Source organism: Alligator mississippiensis, chromosome 11 (genome assembly GCF_030867095.1).
Source record: "Alligator mississippiensis isolate rAllMis1 chromosome 11, rAllMis1, whole genome shotgun sequence".
NCBI lineage: Eukaryota > Metazoa > Chordata > Crocodylia > Alligatoridae > Alligator > Alligator mississippiensis.
In genome coordinates, this window is record NC_081834.1 from 5,641,527 (window position 1) to 5,658,447 (window position 16,921).

The following is a 16,921-nucleotide window of genomic DNA, read 5'->3' on the forward strand; positions in this document are numbered from 1 at the left end:
GGCGGCTCGGGGTGGCGGGGCCCTCATGACTGCGCGCCCCTGCCCCGCACGCACCCGCCTCAGGCCGCGCTCGCCTCCGCCTCCAACCGCCCGCCCGCGCAGCGCAGCGCAGCGCAGCGCAGCGCTTCCGGCCTCCCCGGGCGCAGCTCGGCCGGCTTCTGGCGGGGCCTGTGAGGTGAGGCCGGGGCTGCGCGGCGCGACTCCGCGGTGGCCGGGGCGAGAGCGGCCGGGCCGCGCCGGGCCGGTGCTGAGGGCCGGTGGGTCGCGCAATAAATGCGCCGCAAGCGCGAAGGACTTATGGCACAGGTCGCTGCTGCGTCGCGCGATAAATGCGGCCCGGGCACGCCTGCGAAGGAAGGCCGCCGCCAGTGCTACGGATTTAGTGCACGGTTCTCTGGTGGATTGCTCAATAAGTGTGCCACAAGTGCAAAGGGTTTCTTGCACGGTTCACTGGTGGACTGCACAATAAGTGTGCCACAAGTGCAAAGGGTTTCTTGCACGGTTCACTGGTGGATTGCACAATAAGTGTGCCACAAGTGCAAAGGACTTATTGCACAGATCACTGGTGGGTCATGCAATAAATGCGCCATGAGTGCAAAGGGTTTCTTGCACGGTTCACTGGTGGATCGCACAACAAGCGCCACAAGTGCAAAGGGCTTCTTGCACAGATCACTGGTGGACTGCACAATAAGTGTGCCACAAGTGCAAAGGGCTTCTTGCACAGATCACTGGTGGATCGCACAACAAGTGCCACAAGTGCAAAGGATTTATTGCACGGATTACTGGTGGGTCGCGCAATAAGTGTGCCACAAGTGCAAAGGACTTATTGCACGGTTCACTGGTGGATTGCACAATAAATGTGCCACAAGTGCAAAGGATTTATTGCACGGTTCGCTGGTGGATCGTGCAATAAATGCAGCGCGGCCACATGTGCAAGGTAAGGCCGGCTGCAAGTGCAAAGGACTTAGTGCACAGTTCATTGGTGGATCGCACAATAAGTGCAGCCCGGCTACACATGCAAAGTAAGGCCGGCCACAAGCGTAAAGGACTCTCGGAGCAGGGGTTGGACTATTTGTGACCTCCTGAGGTCTCTTCCAGCCCTCATTTTTTATGATTCTGTGAATCACGCAATAAAGGTAGACCCGCCACACATGCAAAGTAAGGCTGGCTGCAAGTGCAAAGTACTTATCACACAGTTCACTGGTGAATTGTGCAATGAAGGTGGCCTGGCTACACGTGCAAAGTAAGGCTGGGCACAAATGCAGAGGACTTATTACACAGTTCACTGGTGAATCATGCCATAAAGGCAGACCCACTACACGTGCAAAGTTATTCTCGCACAATAAAAATGACTGTCCTGCTGTAAAAAGAGCCAACCAGCTATAAAGTTAGTGCCTGAAAATGTGTAACAGCTGTATAGCTGGTTCATATCTAGCTTTCATATGAATGTGTAGCAGAGCCCTAACTTTGCTGCTTTGATAATCGCTCCACAGAGCTTTTCCCGTTTGCAGTGAGGCGCTGTTTTGCTCGGTAACAGAAAGGACAGATCATCATGCCGACGGTGGTGGTGATGGACGTGTCGCTCTCCATGACCCGGCCTGTCTCGGTGGAAGGCTCTGAAGAGTATCAGCGGAAACACCTGGCTATCCATGGACTGACCATGTTGTTTGAACACATGGCCACCAACTACAAACTTGAATTTACAGCCTTGGTGGTTTTTTCATCGCTTTGGGAGCTGATGGTTCCCTTTACCAGAGATTACAACACACTTCAGGTACAGCATTTAAAAAATGTACTTGAGAATCAACGAGTTGCTGGTGTTTGTAACATTCACCATGTTTCAGAATTACAGTGAAACTAGCCCTTTCACCTAAGGATCTCATGGCCAGTTTACGCAGACTAGCGAAGAGACCATTCCTCCCTCCAGAACTCACCTAAATTATCAGGTAGCAGCTGAAGTGGGTTAATTGCGAGGAGGAAGAAAATGTGAGAAAAGGGGGCTGAATAACAAAATGAGGTGGTTACTTGGTGAGCTATGTCTGCATACTGATGGTTCTGTGACAGTCATATTTTTGGATGTGAGCATTGGCTTGTTCCATAGGTGATGCAGCAGAAAGAAGCTTTTGGAAGGTTTAGGATAGATGCAAAGAGGTGTTTTTTTGCAGGGGACAATACAGAAGTAGGAGGAGAATGGGAAAAAGTGAGTGAGAGGTTTTCAGTAAGCCGGCACAACTGGCTAAAGAAACGGAGATGCGGAGAACACAGGAAGGTTGTAGATGTGCTCGAGAAATGTTAGGACACAGCACTGTGAGATTCAAGTTGCCTGATTATGAAACATAGTACTAGAAGAGACCTGGGTCTTCAAGTCCAGTCCTCAGCTACTGCAGGCACCATGTCATACACACTGGTTTATAAATGTGTAAGTCCTTGGACAGACTTGTTGCTTAAAACCAGTGCCCCGTACTGCTTGCCCTTTATCATCTGAATTTTGCCACGTTCTCATTTCCCTAGAGTATTTCTGTACAGTTGGCCTTGGGAAATCTGTCAGGCCCAAAGCGTTCAACCAAATCCCTGTAGGTTGTACCGCTGTATGTATTTTGCAGTGGGTTGTGATGCTTTGCTGATCTAATATATATTTCCATTTTAAAGAGGAGGGAAAGTTGTATAGTTGAAGCTAAACATGGACACAAATCTCTCTCTCTGCTAGATTTCACGTGTGGCAAGATTTCAGGCTGTGGGGCAAGCACCCTATGGCACAGTTTCCACCACCTCTATAAACTGGAGCTATAATAGCTGCCTTGCCTCATAGTGGTATTGTGAGGCTGCATTCCTCAGGGTCATATTTATGATATGGATAAATAGAGCCTTTTAAAGCTGAGCATGGTTTTCCAATCACTTCACTGGGTGAATAAATGGACCCTCAGAAAGCATTCTGAGATCCTTGAATGGGCAGTGCTGTTAGCAGAAGATTGTCATTTTGTGTGTATGCGGGTGTTTGAAACATCAGGACAATGGGAGCAAATACTGTGCTTTACATGGAGTAACAGCACAGCTTTCAGCATTTACCTTTATTATTTTCAGAGACCTGTAAAGGATCTTTAAAAAATGGGTTGTGCCTTACATGTACTTAGATTCCTTTCCTCTCAGCTTTTGTTCTTTGCTCACAGTTTCAGTTGTTCTCCAGTTAATATGCGGTCTGCCAGACCTGAATCTCTAAAAGGAGAGAGCAGAAAATACTGAATAAAACCAATCAAACCTTAGTTCTTTCCTTCTACATCATAAAAGGGCAAAAGCCTAATTTTTAAATTTTGCAGGTGATGTTTAATAATTGTTTCTCCCTTTGATAGTAATGCAGTGGGCACAGAAAATAAGTATGAGTTATTTCTGGTCTCTAAATAAACTGTATATGGTTTGTGATGATGATACTCCACCCAGAGGTGCTGATGTTCACTTGTCTTTGCAGGAAGCCTTAAGCAACATGGACGATTATGACAAAACATGCCTAGAAGCAGCACTGCTTGGGGTGTGCAACATTGTGCAGCAGGAATGGGGTGCAGCAATTCCCTGCCAGGTAATGGTTGGTGGCTGAGTTTGTTGGATTCTAAGAACAATCCAAGTAGTTCTGGAGTGCTGTAAACTGCATATTGAAAAATGAATGTATATAGCCATTATTGCAATGGAAGACTTCAGCCCTTCTGTAAAGTGCCTAGCAGCCAATTTGGGACTGACTTCTACCCAGATAGTGGTTGAAAGAACAGTACTGGGAAACCCTCTTCAGTACAGATTTGCATGGTACAAAGTGGTGATCCTTGAGCACTTTGGGGAAGCTTGTTTTATGTTCCTGGCTATTATCCCCGAGGAGCCATAGCCAGCTAGGTAGGAGACATGGTCATATACAACTGTCCTTTCCCAGTATTCACTGTGAGGATCAGGGCCAAGCAAGGGTAAGGGTTGCTGTTGAGCATGGTTTGTCCTCGAACCCCAAACCAAATGAGCTGCTTACATCTGCCCTGATCAGATTGAAGAATTCAAAGAACATTCACTCAGCCATCAAAGCTTTCAGCTGTGTTCCTTTGAAGGGAAAAGTCTGAATTTAGCCCTCATTTTTTCCAAGACACTAATAGCCTGTGGCTGTTTGAGTTATGATTTAAATTAACTAATTTTGCAGCTCAGTGGACTGAGGAACATCTCTTATGCATTCTTCAAAGAAAGAATTAAAAATCTGAGGAGGTTCATTGTCTAGATAGAACCTCTCATAGTCTCACCATTATAAAGGCACCTTGAAAAAGCAGACATCTAAAGCTAAGAATTAGAAGGGTGTAAAACAATCAAACGCAGATCAGATTCTTAGCAACTTGATCTCTTATATGAGGCACCACTGTGCTGGCCTATCAGGTGACTGATTGCAAAGCAATGAAAAATGTACTGTGCAAAATCTTTTCATAGTAAAGCATCTTCTTGGCAAGCTCTGCAGCAAACAAAAGCACCACAGAGATGATGCAAGTGGCAGAATGGGCTGTTGAAAAGAAGAGCATTGTGAACTGTGTGTTCCCTTTCCATCTGCTAAAAATCTGGATCATAGCTCTGGATATAAAGAATAAATATTTAATTTCACCGGGTTTTGGTGTTCCTTACTTCTTGATCTAACCTGTTGTGCAGAGTTGGTGTACAGAGGTCAGACAGCAGCCATATTCTAGCATAGAAATGGCTACATTTCACTGGGGTACACACAATCCAATTATTTTAGGTAACTCATAGGGAATTTTTACAGCCAACTTTGGGCTTCGTTTCAATGGAAAATCTTATCATGAGTACCTATCACTGCTGCTGAAAGATCTGAACAGACTAGTATGCAAGCCTATAATTGTTAGCAATGTATGGAGGGTCTAATGTACCTTACAGCTCTTTCCTTGGTGTGGCCCCAATTGATATCTGTGGAAATTAGGTTGGCCCTTTTCTTTATACAATGATAACAGATTGCACGTCCCTAGCATCTTTTGTCTGAGGGTTTTGAGCCCACAGCAGTTGCGTGGCCTTATGAGAAGGTAGTCTCTATGCTGAAAGGATGCAGAGCTTTGTAAGACTCAAAAATGTAATTTTACTAATCAGTCTATGTTTATTGGTAGCAGCATATGATACTTATAAAAATGCATCCTATCCTATTTGCTTAATTAAAACTTTAGAAGGTACATACAACTATTTATTATGTAGAGCATTTAATTTGTAGTGGTTAAATGCATTATGTAATGTACTTGTAATACGAGTGCCTAACTCTGCAGACTTTATAACAGTAATCCTTATCTACCTAGTCCATGTAAACAGGGACTGCTTGTGTGAGTAAGGATTTTCATGGTTGAGCTGGGTGGTCCCAATGGGACAACTGGCTTGAGTGAAGTTAAGTACAGGTATAAGTGTTTGCCATGTTGATGCCTGTCTACAGGTGAAGGCATGTTGAGTTGGAATTGCTGATATATCCTTTTCTTTCACACTAGGTTGTCCTAGTAACTGATGGCTGCTTAGGGATTGGCAGAGGCTCTCTGCGGCACTCCTTAACTACTCATAACCAACGAAGTGAAAGCAACCGATTTCCTCTGCCTTTCCCCTTCCCCTCCAAGTTGTACGTCATGTGCATGGCTAATCTGGAAGAGGTGATTCTTTTCACAACTTATTTTTCAGTGTTGGGGATAATAGTTCTTACATGTTCTCAGTCACTTTCTAACATCCTAGTTCTATAGTGCTTGGTTTGGGTGATAATTTGGTCACATTTAACTGCAGTGTTTGCTACCTAATTTTATGACTACCTTTAGATTAAAAAACATGAGGTTCCAGACTCTGATGATTCTTGGCAGTTTTGTTCTAGGGAATTATCCTCTTTATTTCAGGATTTCTGTGGGTACAACTTTCTGTGCTAGGTGAGGCTGAGATGTTGAAAAATAAGGTCCTAAAATTAGTCTCCGAAATCCATATCCTGTCTTCAGTAAATGGCTCATTTTTCAAGTGGACTACTGGATGCCCAGCATTTCGGAAAAATTAATTGTTTATTTGCAAATGTAAATGTAGACTTTCAGCTCCTGGGTTGGCATTTTGAAAAAAAGATTCCTAATCTGTTTTCATGAGAGTTTGACCATATCACTCTTGGGCACCTCCAAAAATCTGAGCTCCACTTTTGAAAATCTTAGAGTTATTTAGTAATAAAAATGTTTTTTTGTTTGTCACTTATATTTTTCCATAATGGGCACGCCAGAAATGCCATGAATAGAAGGATTTTCCATTTATGCAGGTGTGCTGCTTATATTGCAGGTTGGAGATCTTTGTCAAGGATGATTTTCTTGATCAAGCTGATAAAGTGTTATTAACATTTTAGAATAAATTGAAAAATCTTCTTAAGGTGATCTTTTATTAATAGGATGTGCAGTCACTCTCACAAGCAATCTCTGAGAACCTCCCATGGGAAGAGAATAATGTTTTGCTAGCCCTCTCTTAAAATTATATTATTCTAAAAAATCGGGAAGCTATTATAGTCACTAATAAAATACAGCTATGAATATATTTCTAGGTTGCATCCAATCCAATGTTGCACTAAACATAAGACATGCATGGTTTGTGCTGAAGTCCAATTAACTTAATCTTAGCTAGAGCTGGTCAAAAGATACAGGAAGGAGAATCTTGATGAGAAGTTTTGCTGGTGTCCTTTAAACAGAGTTGGAAATGGCCCCATTTTTTATTTTAAAAGTTTGAAATAAATTTGTCATTGAATGCATCAAAATCACTAACATAGTGGCTGTGAAAAATGTTCATGTGTTAAATTTTCATTTTCTGAATTGAGAATGAAGAATTTAGGAAAGGCCAGCAGATTTTTCCAGTATTTTTCGTCTTCAAATGAAAACCTTTATTAAAAAAAAATTGACTGGCCTAAGGTCCAGCCATTTGGATTTAGGCTTCTCCTCAACTGTCTACCTCTCACTGGCAAGGACCGTTAGGAAGAGTTAACATACAGACGTATTGTGAAGCTCTGTTCTTTTCCAGTGGTAAAATATCTGCATCCAGCCCATTCCTAATTAAGAAATGTAAACTCTGCCTGACTGCAGTTAAGATGGTCTAAAACTGCACATCGAGGAAGGCAGAATACAGTTTGTGGTTAGTGGATAGGGCAGGGGCAAGCAATTATTTTGGGTGGAGGGCCGCTTACTGAGTTTTGGCAAGCCATCAAGGGCCGCATGACAGGTAGCCCAGGGCAGACTAATATTGATTTTCTAAATTTTTTAGGGGCCCCGCAGGCTGGATAGAATGGCCTGGCAGGCTGCATCCGGCTCCCGGGCCACATTTTGCTCACCCCTGGGATAGGGCCTAGTGAGGAAAACTGGGCTCTGGCCTGCACTTCATCACTGTTGCATTGTAGGTAATTACTTGGCTAATAGGAGTTTTGTCATTGGCATCTCTGAAACTGGGATTTCACCCTTGATTTCTCAGACACATAGCTCCTGATGGAGAGAGTGCTATTTGCAATGCCTTGCCATTACTGGTAAAGTGCTGTGAGATTATTTCTATTGCAGTGGTGCCTGGGGGATCCAGCCAGAGATAATGGCTATGCTGCACCAAGCACTATACAAGCACATAGCAGAAAAATAGCCTCTACTCCAAGGACCTTACCCTCGAAGTAATCCTTTGAGGAAAGGGACTCTAGAAATACACCATTTATATTATTAAAGGTACTTCAGTACTCTTGAAAACTAAGTGTTCTTGTGAGTACTGGAGCTTTTGAAAAGGCTTTGGAAACTATGATTTACCAGCTGCAGTATAAGGGCCATATTCTGGCTAATAATAAAAGTTACATTAGGAGTAAATTTCTTGCAGGAGCAAACTCTTTGGCAGCTTTAAAAATTAATCAGATAATTTTCCGTTCACACAGACCTTACTCTTATTGGCAGAGGGAATCTTAAAATCTGTGTAATAACACATTTGTTCTGTTCTTGTGCTATATGGATATCTTTTCTTTTTCTTTACAGCTCCAGAGCTCGGATTCTCTCGATTGTCTGGAACGACTCATAGATTTGAACAATGGGGAGGGACAGATTTTTACCATTGATGGACCTCTTTGCTTGAAGAATGTACAGTCCATGTTTGGGTTAGTAGGCTTGTAACTCATATGGTTCTTAATTTACACCTGTAAAGAAAAACCTAATGCAAGATAACTGATAATTTGTGATATTTGAACTCGGAGGTTTTTTCTTTCCAACATCGTTTTGACTATATTATTGATCTACCTTGTCCTTCTTGGGTTATGGCTGGTATTTATTTTGTGTACTCTGTAATTAAAAACAGCAGCATCCATATTTACAGATATTTTCCTTTAATTTGACAACTTGGGATGCAAATTTGCCTGGAACCTTTTCAAGAACCAGCATTAACATGCCATAAAATTCATAATGTACTGTATCATTTCATCACTGGGCAATGCTATAACTATCAAGTTATCTTCAGATTTTACAAAAGATTTGGGAGCTCAGCTAGTGCACTTTAAACAAGCTTAAATAATTTATTTTCAACTGATTTGTCTTACTTTTTCCCTAATAATAAACAATCATGTTCTAGAAAACTAATAGACCTGGCTTATACACCATTCCACGCTGTTCTCAAATGTGGCCACTTAACATCTGATGTGCAAGTATTTCCCAGACCAGAACCTTTCATTATAGATGAGGAAATAGATCCTATCCCCAAAGCAATAAATACAGGTAACAAATGTTTGTTTTGTTTTTGATTTAAATTTACTTTAGTTTTAATTTTTATTTCTCTTCTAGCGTCCCCCACCTTGCATAGTGCACGTTCCCTCCTCACTCTCTGCCCCGCAAGGAGTGGCATGTAGTCACCAGTAACACTGCAGTTGTACTCACCCTTTTCAGACTCCTGTATGGGGCTGGAGTGATATAGAGGGTTTCTAAAAGCTTTGTTTCACCCAAGGTGAAAATTTCCCTGGTGCAGGGGCAGGTGGACAGCTGCAGACTGACCTCCAGGGATTTCTCTGAAAGTATGATGTAGAGGGTAGAAGGGGCATGTTGGGCTAGAGCAGCATTTCTCAACCTGTAGGTCGCCACCCGAAAGTGGGTCACAAGAATACATGAAAGGGTGGTGAACAAACTTTAAAAATGGATCAACAAACTAAAAATAGATTCTCCTTTAAAGGAGAAAAACGTGGGGAAACCCTGGGCTTTCCATTGCAAGCTTTCAGAGTCCCAGCCTCCAAGGGGCTGCTTGGGTCCTGCCATACCCCACACACACCTACTCCCTGCCCCACACACTGGAGGGTGGGGGGCAGTGAGTCAGGAGTGAGGGGCACCAGGTTGAGACTGGCCATCGATGTTTACAAATGGGTCCTGATACAAAAAAGGTTAAGGACCACTGGGCTAGAGCATACAACAGTGTGGAGAGTCTAATTGTCCGTATACAGTGGGAGGGGGCAAAGGATTCTTAAAGTCTCCTTTGTCCCTAGGTTACAAGTTCTAGTCTGAACCTCTTAAATGGAGACTGGCTGGTTTTAGGAGTCTGACAAGCAGATATGGAGACTTTCACAGCTGGGCAATTTGAAATCAGGGCAGCCTGGTGGTGACTAGAAACCATTATCCTCTGAAGGTCGCTCAAAGGCAAATGAGCTGGTGGTGGCAATGCAGGTCATATAAGAAAGCTTGCATCAAAACCTTATTGTCCCTTGGAACAAAGGAGCAGGCTCTGTAGAGAAGCCAGCAGAGACTGAGCTGTTCTTGAGAGGCTGGGATTGAGAAGATTGGCAGGGCAGCCTGGAGAAAGCTTCCACTGCCATTGCCTAGATCTTCCTTCTCTAGCCCTGTCAATCTGGCACTGCTTGCCCCTCCTAAATTCTCTCTAAAAACAATGAGGAAGGGCAGAGTCATTGTTCGCAGATGGTGAATGACACCCAACCACAGGGGACACTGATAATTGCGCACAACCCACAAATCAGCAAGCGCATGACAAAGAGAGCATATACTGCAGTGTTTGCACCTATGGCGTAGATAGAGAATGCAAGGTTGCCTCAGCAAAGTAACCTCTAGCTCGTCCATATTGTGCACTTGCCCTGGTGCTTTTGACTTTATTCCTTACTGTTTGGTAGTAATGGCAGATTGTTCCAGGCGGTCATTTCCCTTCCCCAATCTCCCCTGTGCAGTTTTGTAAATGAGATTTGGCTCAATTGCATTGTTCAGCCAAAAGTGGGTACTTGCAAAAAATACAGTGATCAAACAATTACATTAAATTGCACTACAAGTGCAGTAGGTTCACTGCAGCTGGGGCATCTAGGCTTCATTGATTTTTACAGATACAAAGGACAAATATTTGGGTGGGGAGCACAGTGTAATTACATGTTTTTGTGGGGTCTACATTGAATTCAGACTGGTATTACTTTTAAATAGAAATTGATATGAGTACTGAAAGCTAGCACAGCTGAACAAAATGGGGGCATGGTGTTAGTTTGGATAAGAGGACTTCTCATTGTATTTCCGCTAAGCGGGTGAGCTGCCTGTCACTTCAGACAGGAAATTTGGTATAAATGAGGTGTTGCTCTATGTCCATTGAACTGCACCTTAATTGCAGTTCAATTGACCATTTGTAAGTTTAATTAAGTGGTGTATTAGCTATGGAAAACATCAATTTTTATAGCCTTTGGGCCAGATTCGTTGCCACAGAGCTGAAACATTTAATATAAAGATTACAGCGTTTATTAGATCTCAGCGTTTATTAGATGAACCCAGGAACTCCTCTGACTTGTACTGGGTAAGTATGGTGCCCAAGGGATTCACCATGCTCTGGCTCCCCTGCTTCATTATTCTGTGCATCTTGGATACAGAAGCTGGAGCAGCAGAAGGGGGCTATGCTGAATTTATATTTGCTAGCGATTCTCTTCAGTGGGGCTAACTCTGGAAAGGAGATGAAGAGAGACTTCTGTTCCCTGTGTGCTGTGTGAGTGATGGGAAGGGAGTGGCTCAGGCACTCAGCCTTACCCTCATTAAAATCTCAGACAATCCACATCTGCAATTTCAGAGATGAGTGACCATTCCTGTCCTTTACGATTTATAACAAATGCCTTGAAAAAGCTGATAGTTATAACAACATCTTTCCTGGATAACCTGGTGCCTCTTGCAGAAGGGCTACCTGTGATAGTTGGTTTTTAATGGCCCACTTTGAAGTTCCATTATTGCTGTGTTTGTAACACAGACAGTTCCTGCTCATGTTCAGGTCCCAGTGTGATAGGTGCTGTAGACACAAAAAGCTTCCAGACATCCAAGAACTAGTGATGTTAAACTGATTGTAAAAAATGTATTGCCTGTTTCCAAATCTGACCTAAATCTATTGTTTCTTTACAGATCTAGAAATAGTTGGTTTTATAGACATAGCTGATATTTCTAGCCCTCCTGTCTTATCTAGACACCTGGTGCTGCCAATAGCACTCAACAAAGGTGAGCAGATTTTGTTTCTAATGGTTGTTGTTGTGCTGTTTGGAATTCACTGTTTTTATCTTCTGTTGGCATGGTGGGAATACAGGAAAGCCCAGCATCCTGCAGATCTCATAAAGGGCAAGTGCCGTGTCCTTAAAAAGGGACGTTTTTGATGGCCACATTAAAATTAAAATCTTAAACCCTACCTCTACCTTCTTTCTTTAAAAAAAATCCTCTTAAAAGTGCATCTGTATATGAAAAGGCGAAGGTGCTACAAGGGGAAGTGACCCTTTTGTAACACCATAAATACAACTTTCTGAATTTAGAGCTAAAAGTAACCCTGGTCAGGAAGCAGGCGACACAAGATGAATGCTTAATGCGGGCATTTATCTGCTTGTACTGATTTGGGGCTTGGGATGTTTTTAAATCTGGCCTTCAAAATGGCTTTGAATTAGCACTGTGATTATTTATGTTACTCAGAAAAGTCACCCACTGCTTGCTAGTGTTATTTGTACAGCATGTGTAACCAGGTGGCAGGTGTGAGTTGTAAGGGTGTTTAGGCAAATCTCAAGATGTTATCTCCTTTCCTCGTTGTATGCATTGGGTTGCATTCAAATGGACCTCTACTATCCTTTCACTGTGGTTTCTGGATAATGCTTCCTTGAGCAGTGCAAAGAAGAAATTTTGTGAGGTTTTTCTTGGAAAAAAATATTGAAAGGAAAACTTTGCAATTACTGGGTTGGTCTCTACATATCAGCACTCTTGTTCTGCCAAACATGTCTCCCTTGTAAGAACCAGCTGTTGCTTGCTGAAGCACAGCTGTATTCCAGCTGCTAACATGCAGCAAATTGCTCCTATTGATCTAGAAATGGGAAACATCATGAGAGAGGATGGTTCAGGGATCTCTGATCAGAAGACACTGTGTGCAAGAATATTGGTATTTTAGTGTTTTTTCTCCAAAGATGAGTTACCCTTGGGTCTGGGGCAGCTCTTCAGAAACAGTTTTGTGAGGAAGATACAAAAGAAAAATGCATCATCCTGTGCCATCTTAGTTGTACAATCTGCTTTGCTCAGGCATTTCACTTGGCAGCTGTTCAAGACGGTCTTGTGGTGCAGTCCTAGCCCATGGGGTTCAGCATATCAGAGGGGAAGCTGAGATTGTGTAAGAACTGGAGCTTTCCTATAGAAAGGAGAATGTGTGTATGGGGCCAGTGTTGCTTTTTTGAATGTGTGTGGGGGGCGAATGTTGCTCTTATAGGGTGGTTTGCTCTCCACTGATGACAGGCAGCTGTTCTAGGGGACTTTCCTAGCGACGGGTGCTAGATGCCCTGCATAGTAGAACCAGTGCTTGTAAGTTTTAATTTATGCTCTTGCTTTCTCTCTCTTATTTTTTTTCACAGAAGGGGATGAGTTGGGTCCAGGGATAACTGATGACACAGAAGATGAGAATTCAGCTAATCAGATTGCTGGCAAAATACCCAACTTCTGTGTACTGCTGCATGGGAGCCTGAAGGTGGAAGGCATGGTGGCCATTGTCCAGTTAGGGTATGGATGTGGAGTTCTTCTTGCAGTCTTTCTCTGCCCTTGGGGATATAGGAGCAGTCATTTATGCAAATTTCACAGTACTGGATACAAAAGCTGGATTTTTTTTAACGTGATTCAGGATTTTGTAGTTTGCAGAAGCTTTCAAGTGACAGTAGGAAGTGAATTTAAGTGAAAGAAACATAAAGTTTTCAACCTGTACTGTCTACTCTTTTCTCTAGGCCAGAGTGGTATGGGATGCTGTACTCCCAGGCTGATAGCAAGAAGAAATCAAACCTCATGATGTCTCTCTTTGAACCTGGGCCTGAACCCCTCCCATGGCTAGGGAAAATGGCACAGCTTGGGCCTATTTCAGGTAGTAACTAAGCCAGTTTTAAAGTCTCTTGTGCATGTGATGTTTGTTGTGTTAATGTCCCAGCCAAGTCTTGTTCTTAAAAGTCTTTTCTTCTTTCAGATGCAAAAGAAAACCCTTATGGGGAAGATGACAATAAGAGCCCTTTCCCCTTGCAACCCAAGAATAAGCGGAGTTATGCACAGAATGTCACTGTGTGGATCAAACCAAGCGGCCTGCAGGTAACTGCTCTGTGTTTGGCCTTGGTGCTTTGATGTAGCTTACCGGTGATCCTTTGGAAGTATCCAGCACAGGGGTGCAGATAAGTGGGGCTCGACTGTGCGTCAGCTGCTCTGGGGAACTGTCTATATCCCCATGTCTATCCCACAGGAAGTGAGTACTGAACTAGGGCAACATAGCCCTTGGAAATAGGGCTGAACTGATTCAATTTGGCTCTTTAATTAGGGCAGACTGGTAGTTATTGTGGGGCAGCTGACATGTAACAAGTTACCGTCTTCTTTTACTGGCTGGACTTTGTTGATACCCTCCCTGCTAGCAGCAGAATGGTGTCTGTTGCTTCCATCTTGTACAGTTACTTTACTGTGGTTTCTCTAAAAGCTTTCTCTTTAAAATGACATGATTCAAACACACAAGCAAATGGAGATGGTTCACTGAAAGCCATCCCTGGCCACTTGGCATCATGCTTAGTTCAGTTGGTTTAGAGCAGGGGTGCTCAACCTCCAGCCTACAGGCCAAATGCGGCTTGTGGACCCATCACATCTGGCCTGCAGGGCTCCCCATGCTAGGGGTGCACCAATAAAGATTTTCTTGGCCAATACTGATAGCTGATTATTAACCATATCGACTGATGCCAGTCCAATAACCAATATTTAGTAATAATGTAGTTTTCCTTCTATTGGTGCTGGTCCAATAGGCAACGGATATATCAGTGCGCCTATACCTATGGGTTAGGAAAATTGGCAGTGGGGGTGCAGTGGCCATTTATATGGAAACACTCTCCCCTGCCAAATTCTGAAACACCAACCAGTGTGTGTCCAGTTGCGGCCAGGTCAGGCTGCACCCCCTTCCCTCGCAGGGCTGGGCCAACCCCCTCCCCTCCCCACAGGGCTGGGTCAGGGCCTGGCCATGCCCCCTTCCCTCCCTGAGGGGCCAGGTTGGGGCCTGGCCCCATCCCCTTCACAATCCCCCACCTCTACAGGGCCAGACCACATTCCCTTCCCTTCCCTTTCCATGGGACTGAGTCGAGCTCCTTTTCTGTGCCAGGAACTGGCCTGCCTCCATCCCCCTCTACATGGCCAGATGGTGCCTGCCCAGGTGCCGGATAGGGCATGCCAGCTGTATCTGGTCTGTGGACAGACTCGGCACTGCCAGTCTGGCCCACCAGGCAAAAAGATCGAGCACCACTGGTTTAGTGTAATTGCCGTGTGGGCGTTACCCTGTGTGAGTAGCATCAAAAGCCGGTAATCACAGATGCTCCGGGAAAGATTGAAGGATTGTTTCCTAAGCCATTGTTGGGGATTCTTTCCTGCAGTCTCTCTGAAAAATGACATGATCTTTTCTTTTCCTTTCTCTAGACGGATGTGCAGAAAATCTTGAGAAATGCAAGAAAACTTCCTGAAAAAACTCAAACATTTTATAAAGTAAGTAACTTTGTAGGATTGATTATAACCACACTCTGTACAAACTGGAAGCCCAGTGGTGATGGCCCATCAATAGAGAGCCTGAGTGCCATGTAGGGGGTGTTGACATGTGGTCGGCACTAATTCTCAGCAGCTGCAGGGAGGGAGGTGGGCATTTGATTCAGTTCACTGATTAGTAAAGCTGAGATGCTGAATCCCTCTTCTATCTGCTGCTTGCGTGGACAGAGTTCCTGTACGTTTTGGGGGTGGTAGATGTTCTCTCAGAGAGAGGAGGAATGGTATGCACTAGTCACTCCTGCCAAGTGAGCTCCTAAATGGAGCAGGGAGACTGTCTCATCCTGCTTTCACAGGCCGGTACACAGGGCACAGGACTGGTCCAGAGGGGTCACGGAAGGAAGTGAGAGCATGAATGAGCAGTAACCCCCACAATTGCTCGTCTGAGGAGCTGCTGCCTGCAACATGTTGAAGGCTGCTGTTAGCAAAGCAGAGTGAAATCTAATACTCCAAGGACAGATGGCTCCAGTGCAGCACTCTTAAAACCAGATTATGACCAGGGTCGATTGTCACTCCTCCCACAATAAAGCAAAAGCAATTTATGATGTTTGCCTCCAGCTGGGGTGCTGGTGTGCCCTGTAGAAAAACATGCAGAGCCACAGTCCCTGTCATAAATTTACAACCTAAGAAAATCGGTATTATAAATCTGCTGGCCCTGATGATTGAGATGCTACGATGGAGCAAATGACAGAGCACTTAGCTTCAGGACTGCTAGCTTGGGAGAAGGGCAATATGACCATGGAAGCAGACAAAAGCAGGTGATGGGGAAACTCAGCGCTTTTAGTAGCACTGGAGGTTGCCCTTACTTCATTTTGTTTCTGGTTGGGAAGCTTCCCAAACCAGAGTCCACCTGTTTTACTGTTTGAAGCAAGTTTGCAAGAAGCAGAATTTGTTAGAAGAATAGGGATGGTTTTCAATGGGATTTTTCTTCCTCCCAGGAACTGAACCGTTTGCGCAAGGCAGCCTTGGCTTTTGGCTTTTTGGATCTTCTGAAAGGCGTGGCCGATATGCTGGAAAGGGAGTGCACCCTTCTCCCGGATACAGCTCATCCTGATGCAGCATTCCAGCTTACACATGCTGCCCAGCAACTCAAAGTGGCAAGTACTGGGACCTCAGAATATACTGCCTATGACCACAACATCACCCCACTGCAGACTGACTTCTCAGGGAGCAGTGCCGAGAGAATGTGAGAGCTGTTTTTTAGAACTTTTTGGAAAGGATTTCCAAGTCTCAAGTGGTCCAAAGTTTCCTGTCTTACTTGCTTCTGGGACCTGTTCAAATATTGTTCAAAGAACTTTGATACAAATTGGAGAGTCTCTAAATACAGTCTCTTTATTTCTAAATGTGGGACTGATTTTGGTTTTGGTGGATTTAGAGGTTGACCTGGAAAGTGTATTTTTAAATGTCTTGCGAAGGCCTCAAATACTGCATTTAAGCGTGAGCAGAGGGAACTTGGTATGTTGTTAAAGGATGTGTGAAGAAACAAAGGCAATGCTCTCAGGCAGTGGATGGTGCCAGCACTATGCCCATACCCACTGGCGATTGGGAGCTAACTCTCAGCACTTAGATTAGTGGCAACAAGCATTGGTGAAGCCTCTCCCCCAACAGCTGGGGTTATCGTTTGGGGCTTGCCTTTCCAAGTGCCAGGTATGCAACTGCACACACGTGCATGGCTCCAGGTTGGATGCACAGCTCACCTTTTCCACGAGCAACTGCCTGACAATTTATGGCCTGATGTTCAAAGTGCAGTTGCTAACATTTTAGCATCACCTGTCCAGTGGTGCTGACACCCATGAAGAATAGTTTACATTCTGCAGTGAAAAAGTGGGCTTTTTAAAAATAAATTGTAAGATATGACATTAATAAAGGTTAATGTTTTATGGAAA

At 44.0% G+C, this 16,921-nt stretch overlaps 1 protein-coding gene across 2 annotated transcripts; it reads left to right on the plus strand.

Moving 5' to 3' along the window:
* The first annotated feature begins 83 nt into the window (after window positions 1-83).
* INTS14 (integrator complex subunit 14) lies at window positions 84-16,921 on the plus strand. 2 transcript variants are annotated; one of them, XM_014606022.3, is made up of 12 exons: window positions 84-175; window positions 1,512-1,774; window positions 3,464-3,571; window positions 5,493-5,648; window positions 8,007-8,125; window positions 8,593-8,735; window positions 11,376-11,468; window positions 12,848-12,992; window positions 13,211-13,344; window positions 13,444-13,562; window positions 14,916-14,981; window positions 15,974-16,921. In XM_014606022.3, the coding sequence occupies exons 2-12, from the start codon at window positions 1,553-1,555 to the stop codon at window positions 16,223-16,225; spliced, it is 1,557 nt and encodes a 518-aa protein (XP_014461508.1). In that variant the 5' UTR covers window positions 84-175; window positions 1,512-1,552; the 3' UTR covers window positions 16,226-16,921. The 2 variants fall into 2 exon arrangements, with proteins under 2 accessions (XP_014461508.1, XP_014461507.1); XM_014606021.3 differs by having other exon boundaries at window positions 87-175; window positions 1,494-1,774.

What these genes read in the sequence shown, in the direction of transcription:
- INTS14 (XM_014606022.3), top strand. Translation starts at nt 1,553, where the DNA reads ATGCCGACGGTGGTGGTGATGGACGTGTCGCTCTCCATGACCCGGCCT. An exon ending in GAGATTACAACACACTTCAG is followed by an intron (nt 1,775 to 3,463) that starts GTACAGCATTTA and finishes TTGTCTTTGCAG; the next exon opens with GAAGCCTTAAGCAACATGGA. An exon ending in TCAAACCAAGCGGCCTGCAG is followed by an intron (nt 13,563 to 14,915) that starts GTAACTGCTCTG and finishes TCCTTTCTCTAG; the next exon opens with ACGGATGTGCAGAAAATCTT.